This window comes from Phalacrocorax aristotelis, chromosome Z (genome assembly GCF_949628215.1).
Source record: "Phalacrocorax aristotelis chromosome Z, bGulAri2.1, whole genome shotgun sequence".
NCBI lineage: Eukaryota > Metazoa > Chordata > Aves > Suliformes > Phalacrocoracidae > Phalacrocorax > Phalacrocorax aristotelis.
In genome coordinates this window covers 62,633,408-62,653,753 of record NC_134311.1, presented here as the reverse complement: position 1 = coordinate 62,653,753, position 20,346 = coordinate 62,633,408, and the positions used below count along the sequence as shown (strand labels likewise).

The 20,346-nt window shown below is 39.4% G+C and overlaps 1 protein-coding gene across 6 annotated transcripts in view; it reads right to left on the bottom strand.

The window, feature by feature from the left end:
• SLC38A9 (solute carrier family 38 member 9) overlaps positions 1–20,346 on the bottom strand; it is a 50,130-nt gene that overhangs the window by 23,324 nt on the left and 6,460 nt on the right. For 4 of the 6 annotated variants that reach the window (XR_012658136.1, XM_075079955.1, XM_075079956.1 and 1 more), the window contains exons 2-10: positions 18,136–18,287; positions 10,151–10,283; positions 9,458–9,579; positions 9,246–9,309; positions 9,037–9,130; positions 7,918–8,088; positions 5,413–5,472; positions 2,960–3,157; positions 123–230 (exon numbers count right to left, since the gene is read on the bottom strand). Coding sequence is in view for 5 of the 6 variants with exons in the window: in XM_075079955.1 (XP_074936056.1) it covers positions 123–230; positions 2,960–3,157; positions 5,413–5,472; positions 7,918–8,088; positions 9,037–9,130; positions 9,246–9,309; positions 9,458–9,579; positions 10,151–10,283; positions 18,136–18,239 (1,054 nt within the window). In the remaining variant the exon portion in view is untranslated. Of the gene's footprint in view, positions 1–122; positions 231–2,959; positions 3,158–5,412; positions 5,473–7,917; positions 8,089–9,036; positions 9,131–9,245; positions 9,310–9,457; positions 9,580–10,150; positions 10,284–18,135; positions 18,288–20,346 lie in introns of those variants that run through there. The other 2 variants (XM_075079960.1, XM_075079959.1) reach the window with 2 other exon arrangements.

The following is a 20,346-nucleotide window of genomic DNA, read 5'->3' as shown; positions in this document are numbered from 1 at the left end:
ATCATTTGCTCACTTATATCACAGAGGTGGTAACAGGTAAATGAGAAAGTAATTAATTAATTGCTTTTAAAATCTTAAATGCATAATATATATGCTTCATTACTGCATTTTAAATATCTTACCTGGTACAAAAAAATCATTCTCTGTAAACCAGGTATATTCTAAGTGGATTCCCAGACGAGCAGCCTTTACAGTAACCAGAAAAACTAAGTAGACAACTGAAACCGTACCTAGAAAAGACAAGAGCCAAACAAACACCATGAGGCAGTAGGAAGTATCTCTACTGTGTTTTATTCTTGCTCCATCCAACTAGTTACCAGTAGGCCGAACACTGAGGGTTGGTATTAATTCTTTTTTTTTTTTCTTTCATTTCTTTCATAGGTCAGAGAGAAAGAATAATGCACTTGTACGCAATACAAGCTGTCAGCATGTTTCATGTTCTCCAGACACTGCACTACTGACAGTGGAAGATGTACCCTGTAAAACCAGGTGCTGGGCAGGTAGTGAGGTCTGTAGGTAGTAACAGATTGGTTCCAGCTTCAGCTGTCAGGATTTTAATCTAACATGAGACACAGTATTGCAGCTATTACAACGTCCATTCAGTCACACTTTTTGAACTAATGGGCCCAATAAAACATGAATGTTTTCTGAATTGTGAACTTTCCACTGGGAGCTAGAAGCTGATCATGACATTTGATTGCTACTGATTTAAACCTTATCTTGATCATAACCTTGGATAACCCTGATCATAGTTGGTAATTAGAATTACTCCTGCACTACCTAAAAATTGAAGTAAACCGTGTAATAATAATTAAGGCTACTGCAATGCAACTTCGCGGCCAATAAGACTGTTAGTAATCACAGAACAGGCTATAAGTAAAGACAAAGAAATTGCATTTTTACAGTTTAGAATAGATTCAGATAAGACATAATTTAATTCTAGCAGTATCTCCAAGGTTAAAGAATAAATTGAATGAATTATCATTTGGTTACACAAAATTACAGTCAAAGAATTAGGAAAAGGTTCTGTACTTGAGGATCAACTTAACAGCTAAAATATTCTGTAGCTTCCTAATGATTTAGGTTTCCATAGCGGTAAAGATAAATAGAAGTGCTCTATTAATATTCATTTCAGCATCTCAAAAATTGCCTTCCATTTTTTCTTGTCCCATAAACTCCAAGGTTTACAAAAGTTAAGGCAGCTTTGAACAGTTTCTGAATTGCATAATAATCTACTGAAGTTGTAAGAATTTTCATATTTTAGTATTTAGATTCTCAAATAAAAAAAAGAGTTGCCCACAATAATGTCCTTATTTAAAAAAACAGATACAGTTATGGGTAGATCTCACTTAGGAAAATATTTTCTTATCCCTAATGTTATATCTAGTCTACATAAAAACCTCACTTTTTACACAGAAGCACTATCACTTACCCAGATTCCTGTGTTGTATTTTTGTTTAGTTGTTCCAGCAACAGCAGATCCAAGCTCTTATTGTCACATTGAACAGAGGACAAACTAGACCCTCACACTTCCCTGTCCTCTACCTCCTTTATAATACATCTCCACCTTGGTTCCGTGATCCCCATCTCCTTTTCCCTTTCTTTTCATCATGGGCCTCAACATTATGCCCTCAGACCTCTCCTGCTCCATGAAATGTGACCAACCCCACCCACCATCCATGTGGTTTGTCCACTTTACCAATTCCACCTGCCTCAGTCTCCTGTCTCAAGACATGGAAGCAAGGAGACATCACAATTTTTATCCTTGTAGCACAAAATAGGCCAGGGTATTGGGACTGCAGCAAAGTACAGCAATAGGTTACACTGATTGACTGATGTTGTGATTAATTAATCAACTGATTGGTAGCAAATTACTTTAGATCAGAAGCAATCTTTGGAAGTAACTGCTCATGTTGAAATGTTTACCAGATGAAGACGGGTATGCCTGACCGTCCCAAGGTAGTATGCATCAAATGCTGCATAGTAGTATGGGTACCATCATTTGGGAAAATCTGTTGCAAACATAGTGGTACTTGTTTTACAGGATTATCAAGGGAGCAAAGTAAAAAAAAAATTAACTCCCTATTAACTGTAAGACTTAAGCAAAAGCCTGTGTGTGATTAACAAACCAACCAACGAGCCACTCTGAGGCACAGTATTGGCTGCCAGCAAACTACTGGAAGAGTGGCTGGAAAGCTGCCTGGTGGAAAAGGACCTGGGGATCTTGACTAACAGCTGGCTGCGCATGAGCCAGCAGTGTGCCCAGGTGGCTAAAAAGGCCAACAGCACCCTGGCTTCTACCAGGAATAGCGTGGCCAGTAGGACTAGGGAAGTGATCTGTCCCTGTACTTGGCACTGGTGAGGTTGCCCCTCGAATGCTGTGTCCAGTTTTGGGGCCCTCAGTACAAGAGGGACACTGAGGTGCTGGAGCGTGTCCAGAGACGGGCAACGAAGCTGGTGAAGGGTCTGGAGAACAAGTGTTTCTTATGAGGAGCAGCTGAGAGAACTGGGGTTGTTTAGTCTGGAGGAAGCTGAGGGGAGACTTTATCACTCTACAATTAATTGAAAGGAGGTTGCAGTGACATGGGTGGTGGTCTCTTCTCCCAAGTAACAAGCGGTAGGACAAGACGAAATAGCCTCAAGTTGTGTCAAGGGAGGTTTAGATTGGATGTCAGGAAAAGTTTCTTCACCGAAGGGTTGTCAAGCATTGGACTAGGCTGCCCAGAGAAGTGGTGGAGTCACCATCTGTGGAGGTATTTAAAAGACATGTAGGTGTGGCACTTAGGGACATGGTTTAGTGGTGGACTTGGCAGAGTTAGGTTTATGGTTGGTCCTGATGATCTTAAAGATATTTTCCAGCCTAAATGATTCTATGATTCTACTCATTGGAGTAGCTTTCACTGTTTTCTATACACTTGAGCCACAATGAACCAATGCTTTAACAGTATTTGTTACCTACCTAGGACGTTAAACTTTGCAAAGAAGGATGGAGACTTCAGATTTAGCAGGGGCAGAAGAACAGCAACCAAATAAAATGGAACTGTTTGTGATTTGTTCCACCACTCCTCAAAGAGTGCGAAACCTGTACTGTTGCCAGAAGAGAACATCACACTCCTGTTGTGTTGTGGGTGACTGTTAGCAGCACTTGGACAAATGACTGAAAGAAAGAAAAACAAAAAATATCCCCAGATGAAAAGTGTTTTTAGTTGCACAGAACCTTCACAGCCAAGAACCCATAACTTCTGGAGAGCGTTCACCCCATGGGGCATAGGATCATTCAAAAGCGATGTTTTATAACTCAGTTTCTAACTTCTGTTTGTTTTCTTATCAGGAGTTCAGCACTAAGACTTCAGAGCTAGGCACCCTGCACTCTAAGCCAACAAGTGCTACGGTTCTTTCAGCTGAGCAAAACAAAGACGCTAATTTGTCTGAAGCGTGAGCCATGGCACGGGATCAGCCTTCAAGGTCACATACCTATAACTAGGTGTGTTCAGTGCCTACATGCACCTGCTGGAATCAAGTCATAGCAACACACCTTTGCATCTGGCTGAGTATTTCGCATTGTAATCTTCCCTTCACACTACAGTAAGATCATATGAACCAAGATTCAAGTGCATCTGTGTACAGAAGAACCTGCATTACTGTACGTTGCTCTGGGATCACACAAACTAAGGATCACAAGAAAGCTACTAGAACAATTGGCAGGTCTAAAACTCATGCACCGAACCAAAAAAACCTGTCATCTTGGTGCCGTGTAGGTGCAAGTATATCACTGCTAGACAACACAACAGAAGTAATTTAAGATATGCACTACTAATGCTGCCAAAAGCGAACATCACATTTGTATTACTTGGTGGCTGATCAATGGCAACACCTGAACAAGTGACTGGAACAAAACCAACCAAACAAAAAAATCCCTTGATGAAAACATGTTTATTTGATTTTGTTAATATCAGCATTTCTTTCTAACACATGCATACAAAGTTATGTGTTGAAATATGAACCTGTGTTATCGTTCTCATAATGTCTTATTTTAAATTTTGGCATCTCACAATACTTTATAGCCTCCCTCCCCCATCAGCTACGTGCCTGTTCTGTTACAAAGGCAAAGGTGTAAAAAGTATTCTGTTAAATTTCTTGGGAGACCATTCTGTTACTTTACTACCAGTTTTCTCATTTGCTTTCTCTCCATTGCTTACAAGAGGATTGTTTCACAGACCTTGAAAAATGCTTTTGTTCTTACTGGTCTGCTTGGTAGCCCTGAATGCCCTGCTAAGAGTTATCTAAGCATCTGGCAGCCCTTAATTTTGTGAAGCAGCTGCTTTAAATCTTCAAGTTGCTGGAGGATGCTGCAGAATATTGTTCTCTACTTAGTCTCCAAGTTATACCCCCTGCTGCATAAGAATGGGACAGAACTGCAGAAGCAGGAGAGATGACAGGAGATAGAGCACTGCAGCAGCTATTGGTACCTTGCTCGTCAGGACTGTAGGAGAAACAGGATTCAACACTAGCTCAAATGAAAATCAACTGTTTTTCAGAATTATTTCTGAACTCCTTTGCTTGACTACAAACAGCTGCTCTCCGTAACACGGCTGCAGCTAGTGTGACAGACAGCTGTCTGCCTGGTACTGAAATGTTTCCCCATTCCCATAAGCACACAGGAGAGAGAAAATTTTCTGCTTCATAACAAAGAACTATACATTCAGTTACTATATATAGTCAGGAAGATCAGAGGCTGACAATGCCTAGCTCCTATCTTTATTCTACATTATTCTGCCTACTTACAAACTCCCAAAAGACCTATCTTCATACTTGACTGCAGTTTCTTCCCTTAGTTGTGCAAACGTCAGACTCCAAAAACACAGGTAGATGCTCACATAGCCTGACACTTGTTCCTTTTTGTGCTCAGCATCATTAAAGCTGTTCTTACAGCATTTTTTTTTTAAATAAGAATGTTGCTGCAGAGGTGGTGATGAGCAAAGATGCCCCAGCCAAGATTTTAAAGAGTAAACAGATCTGATGTGCCTCAATTTTAGATGCCAAAGTTAAAATCCCTTAAGGCAATTCCTCATTGTACAACTACTGTTAAGAGGTCTAACATTCATGGTTTGAAGGAGGATCTAGATGGGTATACACATACTTGTAATTTGCTTTTTAATCCTTATCCCCACACCTACTTAATTCCTTCCCTTCCTTCCCCTCCCCAATTATCAAGCTTTCCAAGTGTGTGGTTATTTGTGGAAGTACAAATCTCATCTAGAAAATTACAGGTTTTTTTCTTTTGCCAAAAAGGTAGTTAGAATGTATGATATACACTTTATAACTGGAATGTAGTTAGGCTTGGGAACATGATGGTTTGCCTTTAAATCCCCCCTCAAACCAGGAAACACAATACTAATCAGTGATTCTTACCTTTGTTACTTCCATTCGTACCAGGAACAATATCTGTTACATTAATGTCATGAACAAAGTCTGAAAAGAAGAAGAAAATCTTATTGTCAATGTCCCAAACCTGCTATTAAGCTTTTATCTGTTGACTTGATAAAAATGAAGTAAGGAAATACTCTGGGCTCCCCTCCCAACTGCTCATTCCTATTCCCCCAGCACACCTCCACTTGTCCCAGTTCCTCTGCAGTGTTGAGATACATCTTAAGACCACCCTCTTTTGGGACAGAAAAAAGTGCATGCAACCATACCCAGATGGTATAACATGGAAAAAGCTTCCCCTACTCATTTTTCTAATCTTTTCTTCAGAAAAGGCTCAGTGGGATGCGTTTTCCATGTTGTATTTTAAAGAAAGGAATCTCAGGAAAAAGGTTTAAGTCTCACTGTCTACAGTCATCTCTAGTAGCGTTTTGTTTCCAGTACATTCCTGTGCTACTTTACTTCCCTGCCATACCAGATATTTTTGAGTTTCTGCAACTTCAAGAGTATGAGAGTACTGGATAGAAGTTGCCTTATATTTATGTATATATAGACACAGAAAATGCCCATCAGCTTGGAAATCTAATTACTGTATCTATGGTTAAAATTTGCTTCTGCTGCATGTGGGATTATTATGCACACATAAAATCAAATGGGGCAGTAGGCCTCAGATTTTTTAAATGCAATTGATAGCAGCTTGTTTCTCATAATCAAAGCAAAAAGTCATGTGAGAAGAAAACTATTTTTTGTTTCTTCATTTTGATTTATGACACCCTTAATCACAATTGAGTCTCTTATACTTACTGATATCAGTTCACTGTATACAACAATCAGAAGATTTAATTAAAATAATTTGTCACCCCTCACTTGCTACTGTTTTGTTGCCACTTAAAAAATCAGTACCTGGCATGAAGCCATCGAAAGAATTCATAGCTCATACAGAATTAGAGTGCTTTAAAATTAGTTATAGACAGATGGCCAACTTACGTTTCCTCTGTACTTAAAAAGTATTTTAAGACTAGCAATTGCATTTATAGATTTATTTTTGTTTCATGAAACAAAACCAGAACAAAAGCATGGGATACCGTGTTAAAAAAAAAAGCCAAGACAGCATATCATACTTGGCTTACGGTTCTTGCATTCTTTGCCTACTACTGATTTCCAGAACATCTTCCCTTAGGAAATCAATTTGTTCCCACCTAAATTGTGTGTACAGATTTTTCAAAAAGTCATTTGAATGTACTAGGATTAAATACAGTAGCCTGCTTAGAATAACTTAGAAAGGCATGGCTGGAAGATGCCATTGGTCAAACCTATACCTATTACCCATTTTATAACTTACTAATTAAGCAGCCACCATCAAAGTTAGGACAAGAATCCAATGATTAAAGTTATCACAAACAAATAAGAACACCTAACAAATATAAGTAAGTGATAAAACTGCATGCCAAGCTCAGGGAAAGGCAGGAGTTTTTTCCTAGAAAAGGAACTGTTTCAATCATTCTGAAGATTGCTTATTAGAATTGGAGTTATTTGGTTTAGAATAATTCAGGGTTACAGTGCTAACCTTATTTTTAAAAAAACAAAGTCTAAAATGAAATAGCCTTAACAACATATGAATTAGGTCAGCTGTAAAATACACCTGTCATTACCCAATAAAGTAAAGTACGTCCTTCAGGGATGGTGGGAACTCTAATTAAACATGGTTTAAGAGGAATAAGTGTCTGTGCTGTTATTTGCCTCAGAGATTTGTTAATTATCTTCAAAACAGAAGCTCTTAAATCTTAGTTGTGCTATTCAACACAAGTCAGATTTTCAAAGCTCTCCAAATTTCAAAGCTCTCTTCAAATTCCATCATTTATTCCCACAACTCTACATACCTAAATTGATTGTATCCACAAAACCTTGTGTGTCTGTGCACGTTCAAAGGTGTAAATAACAAATATGTTTTCCCTTGAAGAATGCCAGTCTAAGAATCACTCTTTCACTGTGCTACAACTCATCGTTCCTTAAGGGATGCTTGCAGAAGCTTTCTATATGGCACCACTCTAAGTGTGTTTGCTGAAATCTTCAATGAAACTAGATTTTTTTTTCATTAACCTGTATCATTTCAACAGCCTAGCCTGTTATATGGCTGTTCAAATAGTTACACCCATGCAAACAAGGGGGGAGTGAAAATACACAGTGGAACCAAGCAACCAGGTTTGGGTTGTTTAAACTACACCAAGAAGCCTCATTACTGACACGTAAATGAGATAATTGGTACTTGGTCTTTCATTAAAACCATGCTTTGAGAGATTGAGACACTGGCTTTGAAAACATACATGACTGTGCCCATAACTTCACAGACAGTTACTTATTCTGGCTTGACTTTTCATGCAAAGTAACAGAAAATCAAGATTAAGTAAAACAGACAATCCTCCTTCAATATAAAGCAAAGTCTTGATCTTTCCACATGATAGCTGTAAAAGTTAAACAAAAATGTATACTTACTGTATATAAACTTCCCTGTGTTGAACAGAAAATTGGACATAAGCACCCAATAAACAACCATGGCTCCAACAAGCGATACCATAGAAAATAAGAGGCTTGACCATTGACCAAAGGATCCAAAGTAATACTTGCAAACATCTGGGAATTCCCAGTTTGAGGTATCTATTAAAGCTAAAGAAGATACAAAAAAACAGAAACATATCTAAAGAAAATGTTATATTAAGAATCAGTAGAACTCTTCATGACAGGATGTGTTCTTGTTTCAGAATACTCTGACACAAAGGTCACAATGCTTCCAAGGGCTAACAAGATAGCCATGAACTTTAAAGCATAACGCTCACTAGGAGTTTGACTGAAGGAGCCTGACAAAGTAAAGGCCTTTTTGCATGGCGATACTACAACAAGTACTTCCAGAAGCACTGGAATAAGACATGGTGGCAACCTGCAGCAATGCATTTGCAGTTACAGCCTCTTGCAGGAGTTATGGCTAGTAGGTCACACTATGAACTAGTCCTCAACAATGCCCTGAAATGAGCCATCACAAAGTTGAGGTCTTAACTGCCTTTATTTGAGGAAGTGAGGGGTTAGTTTATGCATAAAAGCACCAACTACAAGAGCTGCAAGATGAGTTTTGAACAACAAAAGCACATTTTAAGTAGAACTATGGTCAGTGAAGCAATTGTCCACAAATTACTTCCAACACAGAATATATACAAGTATTAGGGCAGTACAGGCATGCAACACAAGCAGATGCAGCTACAGCCCATGCTGTTCCACTGCAGAACGTGATCAGAAATACATGTAGAGAACTGGACAGTGCTTTTGAGGAAGATGGGAAGCCTCTAACTCCCTAAGTCGCCAAACGTTTAGTAAGTGAACATCTGAAACCTTGCTTGCTAAGACTTTGCGTTTGACTGCAATACTTAGGTCCCAAGGAACTGAAGGATAATCTAGTACAGGAAGACAGACATTTAGCTTACAGAGCTTAGATCCAGACTACAAGCTTTTATTTGCAGGTGAGGTCTAACATACACTAAGGATACAAACTAAGAATCTATTAGATCTCTGTATTTCACACACAACGGAAATATTTGTGTTATGAAGCTCTGTATTTCTTACGTATCATTTTGCGTGACTTCACAACTCTGTAGCAGCAATAAAGAGTCAAAACGCCCATCAGTAAAATGAGAATGATTCCAGAAGTAAAGCCTGCCTGTTAAGAGGAAGAAATATAATTTACTTTCTTTATCCATAACACTACAGAAAAATGAAGAGCAAGGCATGTTGCCAAAAACATTCTCATACACATACATTTTTCAGAGTTTTACCTGTTTTATTCCCCATGGGATACTTAGTATAGATGTACCCATCATTGTATTCCATATCATAAATCTAGGAAGAAAAGAAAAAAGCCACTGAATAACTTAAGAAGCGATCTTACGTCATACTATCCTCTTAGCTACAATAGTTACGCATGCAATACAGAACATTCAATAACAATGCATTTTTTGGCTAATATAGGGCAAGGTGCTTAACATACATTGTCACTATACTGGAGTTTTTACCATAGCCATCTGCGCAACTGTCAACTTTAAAAGCAGTTCCTAATGGACTGTACACATAGATTTCATCAGGAGCTGGAAGTACATGATCTGGAGCAATCTAACAAATGGATAAAAACCAAGACTTATTAGTAACACCAAAGTAACTATTGTCCCAAACACAGCAAGCCAACTGTTGTAAATCACAAAATATGTCCATGAAAAGTGCATTTAAAAAAATATGCTGGACTACATTAATTTTCTCCCCATGAAAAACAGTTGATAGGATTTGTAGCTAGACAGCAGAAAAATATATTTTTCTTCTACAAAATGTCTGTAACATACTATGCACAGATCATGCTAGTTCAATCACTGCAGTTGATCAATACTTAAATCCTCTTATAGATGGGAGAAATGAGTACACACATCTGGGTAGCCTGGACCACTGTTAGAAAATTCAAGCTGTTTTGTATATTTTCTTTGGATGATGAAGACATTGCACAAGAAGTCAACCACTACCTGTGATAACACAAGACCTTGTTAAGGCACTCAGCTACTAGATATTTACTTCAAAGCAAGCTGCAGAGCCATTCTCCCTCTACCTTTATTTGTACTTCTTTTATAAACCTAGGTTGTGGAAGACCCAACATACCAGAGACCTCTCAATTAATCCAGCCTTGTCTTTGCCTTACCAATGCCCTGTCTGCAGGAGACGTGAGCCTGCTATAGTAATGAATCCGCTTATTCATTGCTGAAGCTTCATCAGTGACTCTTTGCATGTCATCATTCACACTGACTATGTTTGTAGGCTCCACATGAAATGGTCTAAAGGAGGGGAAAAAAAAAGAAAGAAAAGGAAAACCCTTAAAACCTCAGAACATGAGAGTTAACATAAAAGTCAGAGAACAGCTTACCATCACCCAGGGTGAGAATGAGATTGTAATTCACTGACACAAAGTAAATGCAAAAATATCACTGCCATGAGGGAAGCTACCATCCATGAAAGAACCATGTGTTTATATCATCCATATTAAAATGGACTCCTGCCCAGATTTTGAGGGGCAATCAATCATAAAAATTCTGACCTAATACCCAGTCTTTTCGTTGTCAACAATGAGTCACACCAGAACTGCATGGTAATAAGCTTGGCCAAGCTTATTAATGCTAATAACCAGTGTTGCTAGAACTAGTGATGAGGAACAGAGGTAGAAAGTGTGAGAATGCGGAAGCAAGACAGAAAGAGAGGAATGAGCAGTGGTAACGAGGACCACCTATGAAAAGGCTAGGAACTACTTACCTAGCCAAAAACACTGCATGAAATTGTGCTTAATGGGTTAGGAACCAACCCCAAGTAAGTCCATGTGCTCATACTATTTTTAAGTCAATGTAACCAGGAACAGAATTTGCCACAGAACATGGAACAACACATGTCCGTTTGCAGTTCTGAACTACTTCACAACTTCCCTTCAGATTTAATTAAGGTAATCATATCGAACAGAACTTCAGCAACAGAAGTCCTGCATCTCTCATACAGAGGTGTACAGAATACAGGTGGTCAGGCCTTCCCTCTTCCTCAGCTGAGTTTGAATGCAGGCAGGGTCACAGCCACTAAAGGAGAAACCAGCCACATCACACATCCCTTGTTTTCTCTACACACAGGTAGGTACAGAGCAATCAGAGTGAAAGCTGCTCCTAAACTTACCACACAACATAAATCTAGCTTCATGCAAGGGGCGCTACCAGAGATATGCAACCTTATCAAGATATTGCAGAGATTTTTTTTTAAATCAGGTAATATTTACTTCCATACAAGCATACTGTACTATTGCCTAAAAGCCACGTTCACTCCCAGAACTGACAGGCTGATTTATCAAACAAAAGAGGGGACACTGGTGACCTGTAAGCCTTGATATAGCGTTTTGGGGTATTTTCCCTTTCACCAGTACTTTTAATTCCTAAAGCAATCTCAACAGCTTTCTGATCTTCTTCCAGGTTATGTTTAAATCACTCAGAAACAAGAACCACCCCAAAACCAGAACCCACAGCATTACGGATCACAACAAATTTCAAGGCTACCAAGAGCAGAAGTTAGGTCAGCAATAAATCCATGCCATTTTTCCTGTAATATGAGCAAAGCCTGTTTGAACCAACTGTTTTTCTATACCCATTTCTGGCTCAGACTATAAAGGAACTTGGTCAACTCCCCCTGCCCCAGCTCTCAATACTGTGACAAAGGTCCCATTCTCTTTCCCAGTGAATCATTAAGCATTTGCATTGTGGCACCATCTTCTATCTGGAAGAAAGAAAATGAAAACAGCTCTGAAGCTGGATGTTTTATCTTTGGAAGAGATGAAGATAGGTCCTTAATCCTGTGCGCTTAAAGCAATACAGCAAGTATGAGTATTTATGGGACTAATAAAAACTCATGGACAAAAGTGGAAAACAGAAAAATAACTTCCTTCCCCACAAACTCATGCTTTCCTTCGTCTTAGCCTTCTTTAATTCCCACATCATCCTTCATCATGGAAAAACAGCTCAGATTTGCTAAGCTGTTTCCCAATCACTGAAATGAAAGTGTACACACTTTCAATCTTTAAACATTCTCAGTTGGCTAATTTTTTCCCATGTCTATGACATGGGGAAATCCCCATTTCATGTGTGGACTTCTGTGTTGTTCTTACAAACGAATAAGAGAGATACCTCAATTAAACAGGAATATATTTTAAGCAATAGTTTTACTACTCAAGTCAGAGACACACAGGGCAAACTAACTCCATAGGTATGTAACGTACAAAAATACTCATTGACTGTCAGCTCCAAAGGACTTAAAAGACTGTAGTTATGAGAACAGGAAACGTAATATGTTTAAACGCCTCCCCACCCCCAGTTAGCTCCCTGCTGTTTTCTTTCTGGGTCACTGACACACATTATATGTAGAACATGAAAAGTATGTGTTTTGCTAATTATATGGCAGCTGCATAGTGTGAAGAGCTTCATGAGGACTACCTGTTTCTCACTCTCCAGTTAATATTATTAGTACATCTCCATAATCTTCCATTGCTACTGTGGAAAAATAACACTGGAGACGAAGCCTACAGTTTGTTTCAAAGCAAGCAGGTCTGTGGCAAAGATCTCCTTCAAAATGGTGTTAAACAACTGCTGACATGGATGTCAAAAAGAAAATTCTTCAAGACTGGAAAACAGTGGGAGATTATTTTTTAAAAGCAATTCAAGTTAAAGCCATGCGAGATTTTTAAATTAAAGTAACATGAAACATGAATATAACATCCTATTTTATGGGGAAAGGAGTGTTATTAGTCAACAACCAAACAAATATACAGAAGGGTATGATCAAGAATCTGACCTATGGATGAGGGAAAAAAAAAATTACACAAGCCCAAAGAAATTCTGTTGCTGCTGCTTCCTGTCTGGAGGAGTGCACATGTTTAGTGCTTCCGGTACTTGTGCTCGTTCCCATCTTGATCCCTTCTGGTGTGCATCTGTTGAGAATGAAAATGCTCTAAAGCAGCAATTAATTTTCATGCACCTCTAGTCTTACTGAGCAAGTGACTATGCTAAAACAGACTGTCCACCCGTCAGTTTTATGGCTGTTAAGAGATCTCTTTGAAAACAGTCTGACTTGGAAGCTACATGGGCAGGAGGCTGGGATGCAACCTTCCTCCCCATTCTCCACTAGGAGTGGGTAGCACTCTGTCTAGGACCGAGGTCGCCTCCCAGCCCCCAGCTACAGACGTATCGAAGACTTCTTGTAGGGCATACTCAGACAGAAGCCTGACACACTCTCAAGAACTCAAAGAAGTTTTCAAAGACTGAGGTTTTCAAAGCCAAAAGCAGGCAGGATATAATCTGGGATGTATTTTGGAAAATTCTCTTCAGGGACCTTAAGTCTAGCAGGCAAGCACTCTATACATGTAAGCATGAGCAGCTGCAACAGATTCCTAGAAAACTTTCTGATTTATGCAGGCAATCAGATTATACCTCTCACGTGACAAAAAAGATTATGAAAAGGATGTGGGACAGTGTGATCTGGGGGAAGGGGGGAGGTTAAATCACTGGAGGGTGTGACTATTAATGTGAAACAGTACAGACAATTTTGACATGTTGAGATAAACTATGGTGTTGAATAGATTTATTATATCCATACCAAGAAACACAATTAGAATTTACATTTCAACAGCTAGCCTGAAAAGCAATGCTCTTTCTAACAGGGCAAACACATCAGTAAAACGCAGCTGTTTTCCACAGCACAATGATTACGGACAAGATGCAGGATCTCTTGCAGGAGGTCCACACCTCCCATACACCACATGCCACACATGTACTTCAGAAACCATTCCCAGAAAACCTGCAGCTACACTCATCTGCTAGTTATTTCTCACTCACACAAAGGGACAGTTAATAAGAATTCTAGTTCTGGTCCAGGAAAAGAGAGAAGAGGGCTTCTGTCCAAACTTCCTCACATTATGAACTTGGATAGCAATTTCTGCAAGCAAAGAAAACGAAACGAGAAGCTCGTGATTAAAGTTGTTTCCAAATATTGTTGTAGACAAAGTTCAAGTGTTGGATTTGGAAGATTAGGGAGAAGAGCACAATAGGAAAATTTGTTTGGCAAACTACATACAACCTTGCAACTGCTAGCATCCGTAAGTGCTACGTCTTTTTTCTGGGTGTTTTCAGCCATGTACTACATCTTGCAGAGTAATGAAGCAGTATGGTGGATACCCATCTCATGAAGTTTTAAACTAAATAATACTGTTTTCTGCATACCTTTTCTGAAATATTTTTAAACAGTAAGCAACTGGTCCTGGTCATCTGATCAAAAGTAGTGTTCCAAGTGTTGAGCTGTTACAATGTAACACAATTTTTTGTGTTAGAGAATGTTTTGGCTCTACGTGATGGTATTAATGACTTCACATTAGATAAACTTTTCATATTTAAATAAACACAAAAAAACCCCAAACCTCTTTAACCGATGCTTCACAGTTTGTTTCCTCTCCTCCAAAAAGACCACAAGGAGCCACTTTAGCTTACTGCACAGATTTCTTTGACACCCCACATCTACCAGTTACTTTTCAGGGATGTAATAGGATTATTATACAGAAATAAAGCTAATAAATTTCTTTGGCTTTATTGTTTTATCAAGTCACCAACTTATTATAGGAATGCTGTATATGGCATAGGAGAAACTAAGGAGTAATACTGATTCACTCTCATGGAAATTAAAGTAAGGAGAAAACATGATAAGACGACTATATTCATTGGCTGCTATTTATTTATCGGGAACTGCCTATCTGGACAGAAGCATTATGGATACCTGTGCACTTCTATTAGGGAAACCTGTTACAAGGAATTCCACAACTGACTTGATTTTTACTTTCCAAGCCGTCTAAATTTACATAAGCATTGTAAACAATATGCTTACAGTTTATCCTATAAGATCTTTATTCTTTTGGCAATACCTTTTACTTAAACTTTTTCCACATTCATATCACCATTGCCATTTTAACAATTACATCATGACCACAGAAGTATCTTAAAATGCTGGGTGCAGAACCAAAATAACCTTTCAGATCACAATACTAAGTCACTTCTGTTGCTCACAGGATATGCATATAAACAAAAAATCACAAGCTTTATCACTCCACATTTCAAGCACTGTTCCCTCTTCTGCATCAAAGGCAAAGCTATTCTATTCTTCCCTTACAGAGATATATGAAGGTTCTTAATTAAGCAGGTTCTAATTCTTCCTGGTTGGGAAGTAGCAATATTATGAATTTGTAAAAATGTTAGCAACACAGGAAAATTAAAAGCAGGCAATGGAGTAAAAAGACCACATGGGTGTGAAGGTTAAAAGCATAATAAATGCAGAAAACGGTAGTTTTGCACAGGTTAGTCCTGACCATTGTCTATGTTTTTGTAAGTTAAAAGAACTTTGAAAATAAAAGGCAACCAACCACTTTTAGATTAAAAAGACTTCACTGACTGTCATCTTCATTGTTTAATTTATAGCTGTTTAATTTCACCTACTGATCTCTCCTACATTGAGTGAGAACACTATGGGACTTGAAAAATAATAGAAAAAAGGAAGAAGGCTTGATCTCCCTTTAGCAGGGGGCACTGTCAAGTTTTTTCACATGTAAAACAACTAACACAAAACATCACTTGTTTCTTTGAAGGTTCAAGTATTGCTGAAGACAACTACAGTATCTGTTGACAATAAGTAGATCTAAAGAGTAGTCAGAAGAAAAAAAAGCAACTCCCTCACTTGCATACAATAATCATCAATAAGCATTGCAGCAACGACATTCTAGTTTTGAAAAGGGACCTACAAAATGGGCGAAACACACCTAATAAGGTGTGAGTAATTCAGGTCATTGTGAAAAATAGTAACATCCTCTTTAAGAGGATTAAAAGTGGCTTTATATTTTCCCCAAATTAGCAAAAGAATACAAGACAAAATAATTTACAACTCTAAAAAACAATTAGCTTATTGTTCTTATGTATGCTTTTCAGTGTTTACTTTTCAAAAATCCCAAATTCTCCAAGCTGTTAAGAAAACCAAATAACTATGTAAATGCCATCAAATCTCAAACAACCGATAGAAAAGAACAGAACAGCAGTAAGAAAGACAAACAGTGATTGTAAGCAAATCACACCAAACACTTCAAGAGCTACCTCAATCAAAGCAAAATGGCCACCCACCAACGCCTGATCAGGTTTCTGAATAGCGAGTTAAAAAAAGAAGCAAACTAAACAGAGCAAATCATGTACTTTGCACTTGCACCGTCTCATACGTTTATGCATGATAACCCTCTCCCCCTGGAGCTGCAACTCCCTAAAGCTCTAATGAAGAAGCCTTTCAAACTGCCCACTGCTGTGACACAGACCCTGATGGCCCGTTCTTCCTCATCCCTTCTTCTAATGATTGCACCACCTCTTCTAATATGCAGAGACGGAGTTCATGCTTGTTTGGCACCACTAGGATTTCCAGCCCTTCCTGATATCCCAGGGCTTCTATCTGTCATCTTTATGCCTCTGCGTACTTAGAAGGCAAAAGATTAGGGTGTAGAAAATGGGAGAATGAACTAAAGGGAGGAGCAATAAAGCCAAAATGGATGGATCTGCAAAGTGGGATGTTGTGGAGGTGGGAACACAATCCAAGTACCCGCCTCTGCGTTTGGGGAGGGACCAAATGCTACATGCTATGACCTTTTATGAAGCTGCGTCTCCAAACTTAAAAAAAACAGAAAAAAGCCACACAATAAGGAAACAACACCTAGCCTCCGTTTTGAAACGCAGATCTTGGTATTTCGATGTATCACAAAGATGTAGACTTCTGTCATTGCTCCTGCAGCACCACACCACCTGAAACCCACTGCTCTTCAAACACAACACATAATTCCTCCGACACAGGGAGCTCCCAAAGTCATATAAATAAGCAGCCGTCCTACACCAGGAGGGCCTCAGACACTTCTCAGAAAGAAGATAAAGCAAGAGTTCATTTTGCACATTTCCGTTCCCACATGAAAGTACTCTACTGTTTCCTAGCCTTTATATATACAATTCTGTATGCTCCTACGCCCATGCTCCATTTGTTCCCCTGGACTCACTCAGACCCTTATCCTCCTTCCTCTGCTTGCAGAGAAAAAAGAGATTGTTTAGCCTCTAGCTAATGTGTAAGCAGGCTCTCATGGCTTTCCAAAGCTACAGGCTGGGACAGCAGCAAAACACTATAACCAAAACCTCTTTTTTTGCTGAAGTGGTCCCCAGCAAGAGGATTCTGTATACAACAGTGCCATCTTCAGTTCCTTCGGGAAAACTGCTCTACAGAAATATGATGCTGGATGCAAAGGGCAAAAAAAGAGCCACACACAGGGCTACACCATCTAAAAAACCAGAGCTGGTGCCTCCAGCTAGCTTAGGAAGACTAGCTCCCACTCTGATCTCACTTTTGGTTCTGGGACCAGCTCACAGAAATCTTAACTGCAGCAGGAGAGGAAGTCTCCCACTCCAACCTCCTTTGGGGAACAGAGCTGTTAAACTCTTAAGAAAACATGCAGATTAACCACTTAGCTAGATACATATTATTTTTGCAGGCATGGCAAGAAGTCTTGGCTGCTGAATTTTTCATATTTGCTCAATCTCAGAAAATACTAGGTTTTTTTCTTCAAGGCAGTAAATGTCGCTCAATTCCCTCAGTACTCGCAAAGAATGTATTTTTCCAGCATCACCTGCAGAGTGTGTACAGAGCCATTTACACATACCAACAGCCATCTACATCACCTGGCAAGCTTTCTTGCAGAGTCTCAACATTTCAGTTTGTTGTGCTAAATAAAAACAGTCATCCTTCAGTATGCACACACGATATTAAGTGTTTGAAGAGCACTGTAAAAGCTACATGCCAAGTTCTTATTGACCACTCTCTCTGAAGTGATGTCAATAGAAAAGTCTTATCCTTACAAGAAAACACACTATGAACATCTGTTCACCCGGTGCTTAGAAATAATACCATATAGAGACAAAGTACTAACTGTTTGTACTCAGAACCTGGTTTCCAAAAGTTAGTCTTCTGTCTTCTTAGGATTCTGTTGCTAAAAGCACAGATTAAACCACTCATTGCTATACAATCATTCTGTAGGTTCAGTCTTCCTCATACCTTTTGCACTTAAAATCTTCTGGATTGAACTGTATGTTCATGATTCCATAACTGCTTTCATCGCCTCCCACAGGAACCAAGAGAGGTTTGGTATCCTCTTCCATATTTGATGAATGTGCCTCCTCCTTCTAGATTCTGTCAGTTACTCTGACCTACAAAAAGGAAATGAGACAACTGCAGTTATGTAAAACTGTGTCCCTGCTACAAACTGAACACTGGTGGAATCCCACAGCTTCAGAAGCTCCTGGGGTGAAAACCACTGGAAAATCCCTTCAACTTGCCACATGAAAATTCTGATTCCATAATGCAAACATCATGGGGCAAGTACAGTAGGGACAGTATGTTTTACAACACACTATCCATTTAAGTAAAGTGGTGAATGTACAATTGTTCTCTGAGTCTCTTTTAGCACCACAACAGGCAATATAAATTAAAGGAATACGGTGGATGCTGTTGCTTATATTGGGACTGAAACAGGCTTGTAAGAAGTGAGGCTCAGAATCTGATTTTCGTTTGAGCTACCTCAGCTAAGAGTCAAGTCCACCGTGTGCAAACTAGTGTTCAATATATTTGTACGTAAGTCTTACCTTCCCGTGTTCTAAGCATAGGCCTCCTTTTCTAACTGCTCCACTGTAACACCAGTGTGATTTCTGAAGGAGCTGTTTTTAAATTTTTAACAGTGCAGCTGAGAACAATTTATCAGTTATTATAGACTATTGTTTCACTAAATTACTTCAAACTTTGCAGCAGATACATGTGCAGTTTTCCCAGTGTATTTCCCAGAATAAAGATCAGATTATTGCAGTCTACTGTGTCCAGGCTCTTTGAATTAAAGGCAATGAAAGATTTAATTATTTCTTTAATAATAATGTATTATATGTATTCAGAGCACTCCTGGCCAAACAATGGGCAGTTGGTTTTTAAGCAAATGGATTCTACCCAGACTGAATTACAGTCCTCACACGAACTCACTGTGGTCTTCTGTGCAGCTGAACAAATGTAATGGCTTTAACAGCACCCATCCCTGTTACCTCCTGAGGAATTGCTCATCCGGGATTCCTTCTTCAAACAGAAATGGTAGAAGTATCTGCTCTTTCAGGGGGACTGTTTCCTGATCTTTAGAATGTTAGACAGGAAAGACAGATGAGAGCCAGAGCTGACACAAGATAAGGAAGGCTGGCACTAGATGTTTGAAACCTGGGGTGGCAATGGAGGAAGGTAAGATAGAAAGAAAAAGGTGCGTATCATCCTTCTGCATCGTCATGGAAATACACTGTAAAGGCCCAATCCCAGAAGTGACATCAACCTAAATTAAGCACTGACATGGCTCTATCCCCTCCTAGCTGCATGTCACCAATCCTCCTGCATTAGCTCATCCAGCTAATGCCTCTGGCAAAAAAAACCCCAAAGAATCTGGAGGAGAGAATGAAGAAGGAAGGAAAGCTAGCAGTTCTCAACCACATCAACTCTCTGGGGTTTGAACAATTGCTAAAAGAGTGGGAAAACACTCCAGAGACATAGTGGGGGAGTGCAGAAGCACTAGGATTGGCTCAACCTGCTGAGGAAGTGCATTTTAGAGGACAGGCACCCACTCCCCCTCTCCCTCCCTGCCCCCAGTGTGCCGAGCACAGGTAATTGCTCTCTGCTTTTAAGCAGAGGGGACCACTGGAGGCTCCAGTTCATGGAGATGCTACTGAAAGCACTAGTCCTGCCCTTGACACAAGGGCATTTGTGTGATCCCACACTAAACTGGACTGGGAAGACTGATCAAGATTAAAATTAACCATTCTTCCCCTTGCTTTAAATGCAAATCAGTGTTGAGCTTGGGGCTTGTTGTCTGGCTGCACATGCTTGGATGCTTATGCAAAGGAGGGGACAGTGCATGGGTGAAGCCATTTCATCTGGTACTGCTGCCGGTTTCCTCCTAGTTTCAGCATCCATGACGAGATTTGAATGAAGTTACTAAGTTTAAAGGCATGATTTTCTCTTGCTCGTTTTAGCTTTTTGTGAGGACACAATAAGCCATCAGTCATACTAATACAGGCAATCTTAAGAGCCTTATTTGCACTGATAGCATCTCTTGCACTTCATTTTTGCTGGCACACTCTCTACAGCTTTTTTGCTATCCTCTTTCTAGAGCCTTCTCAAGATGGGGCTTCTTTTACCTACCTTAACCTACTGCTTCCCGTCTTCTGTCACTCTAGCCCTTCA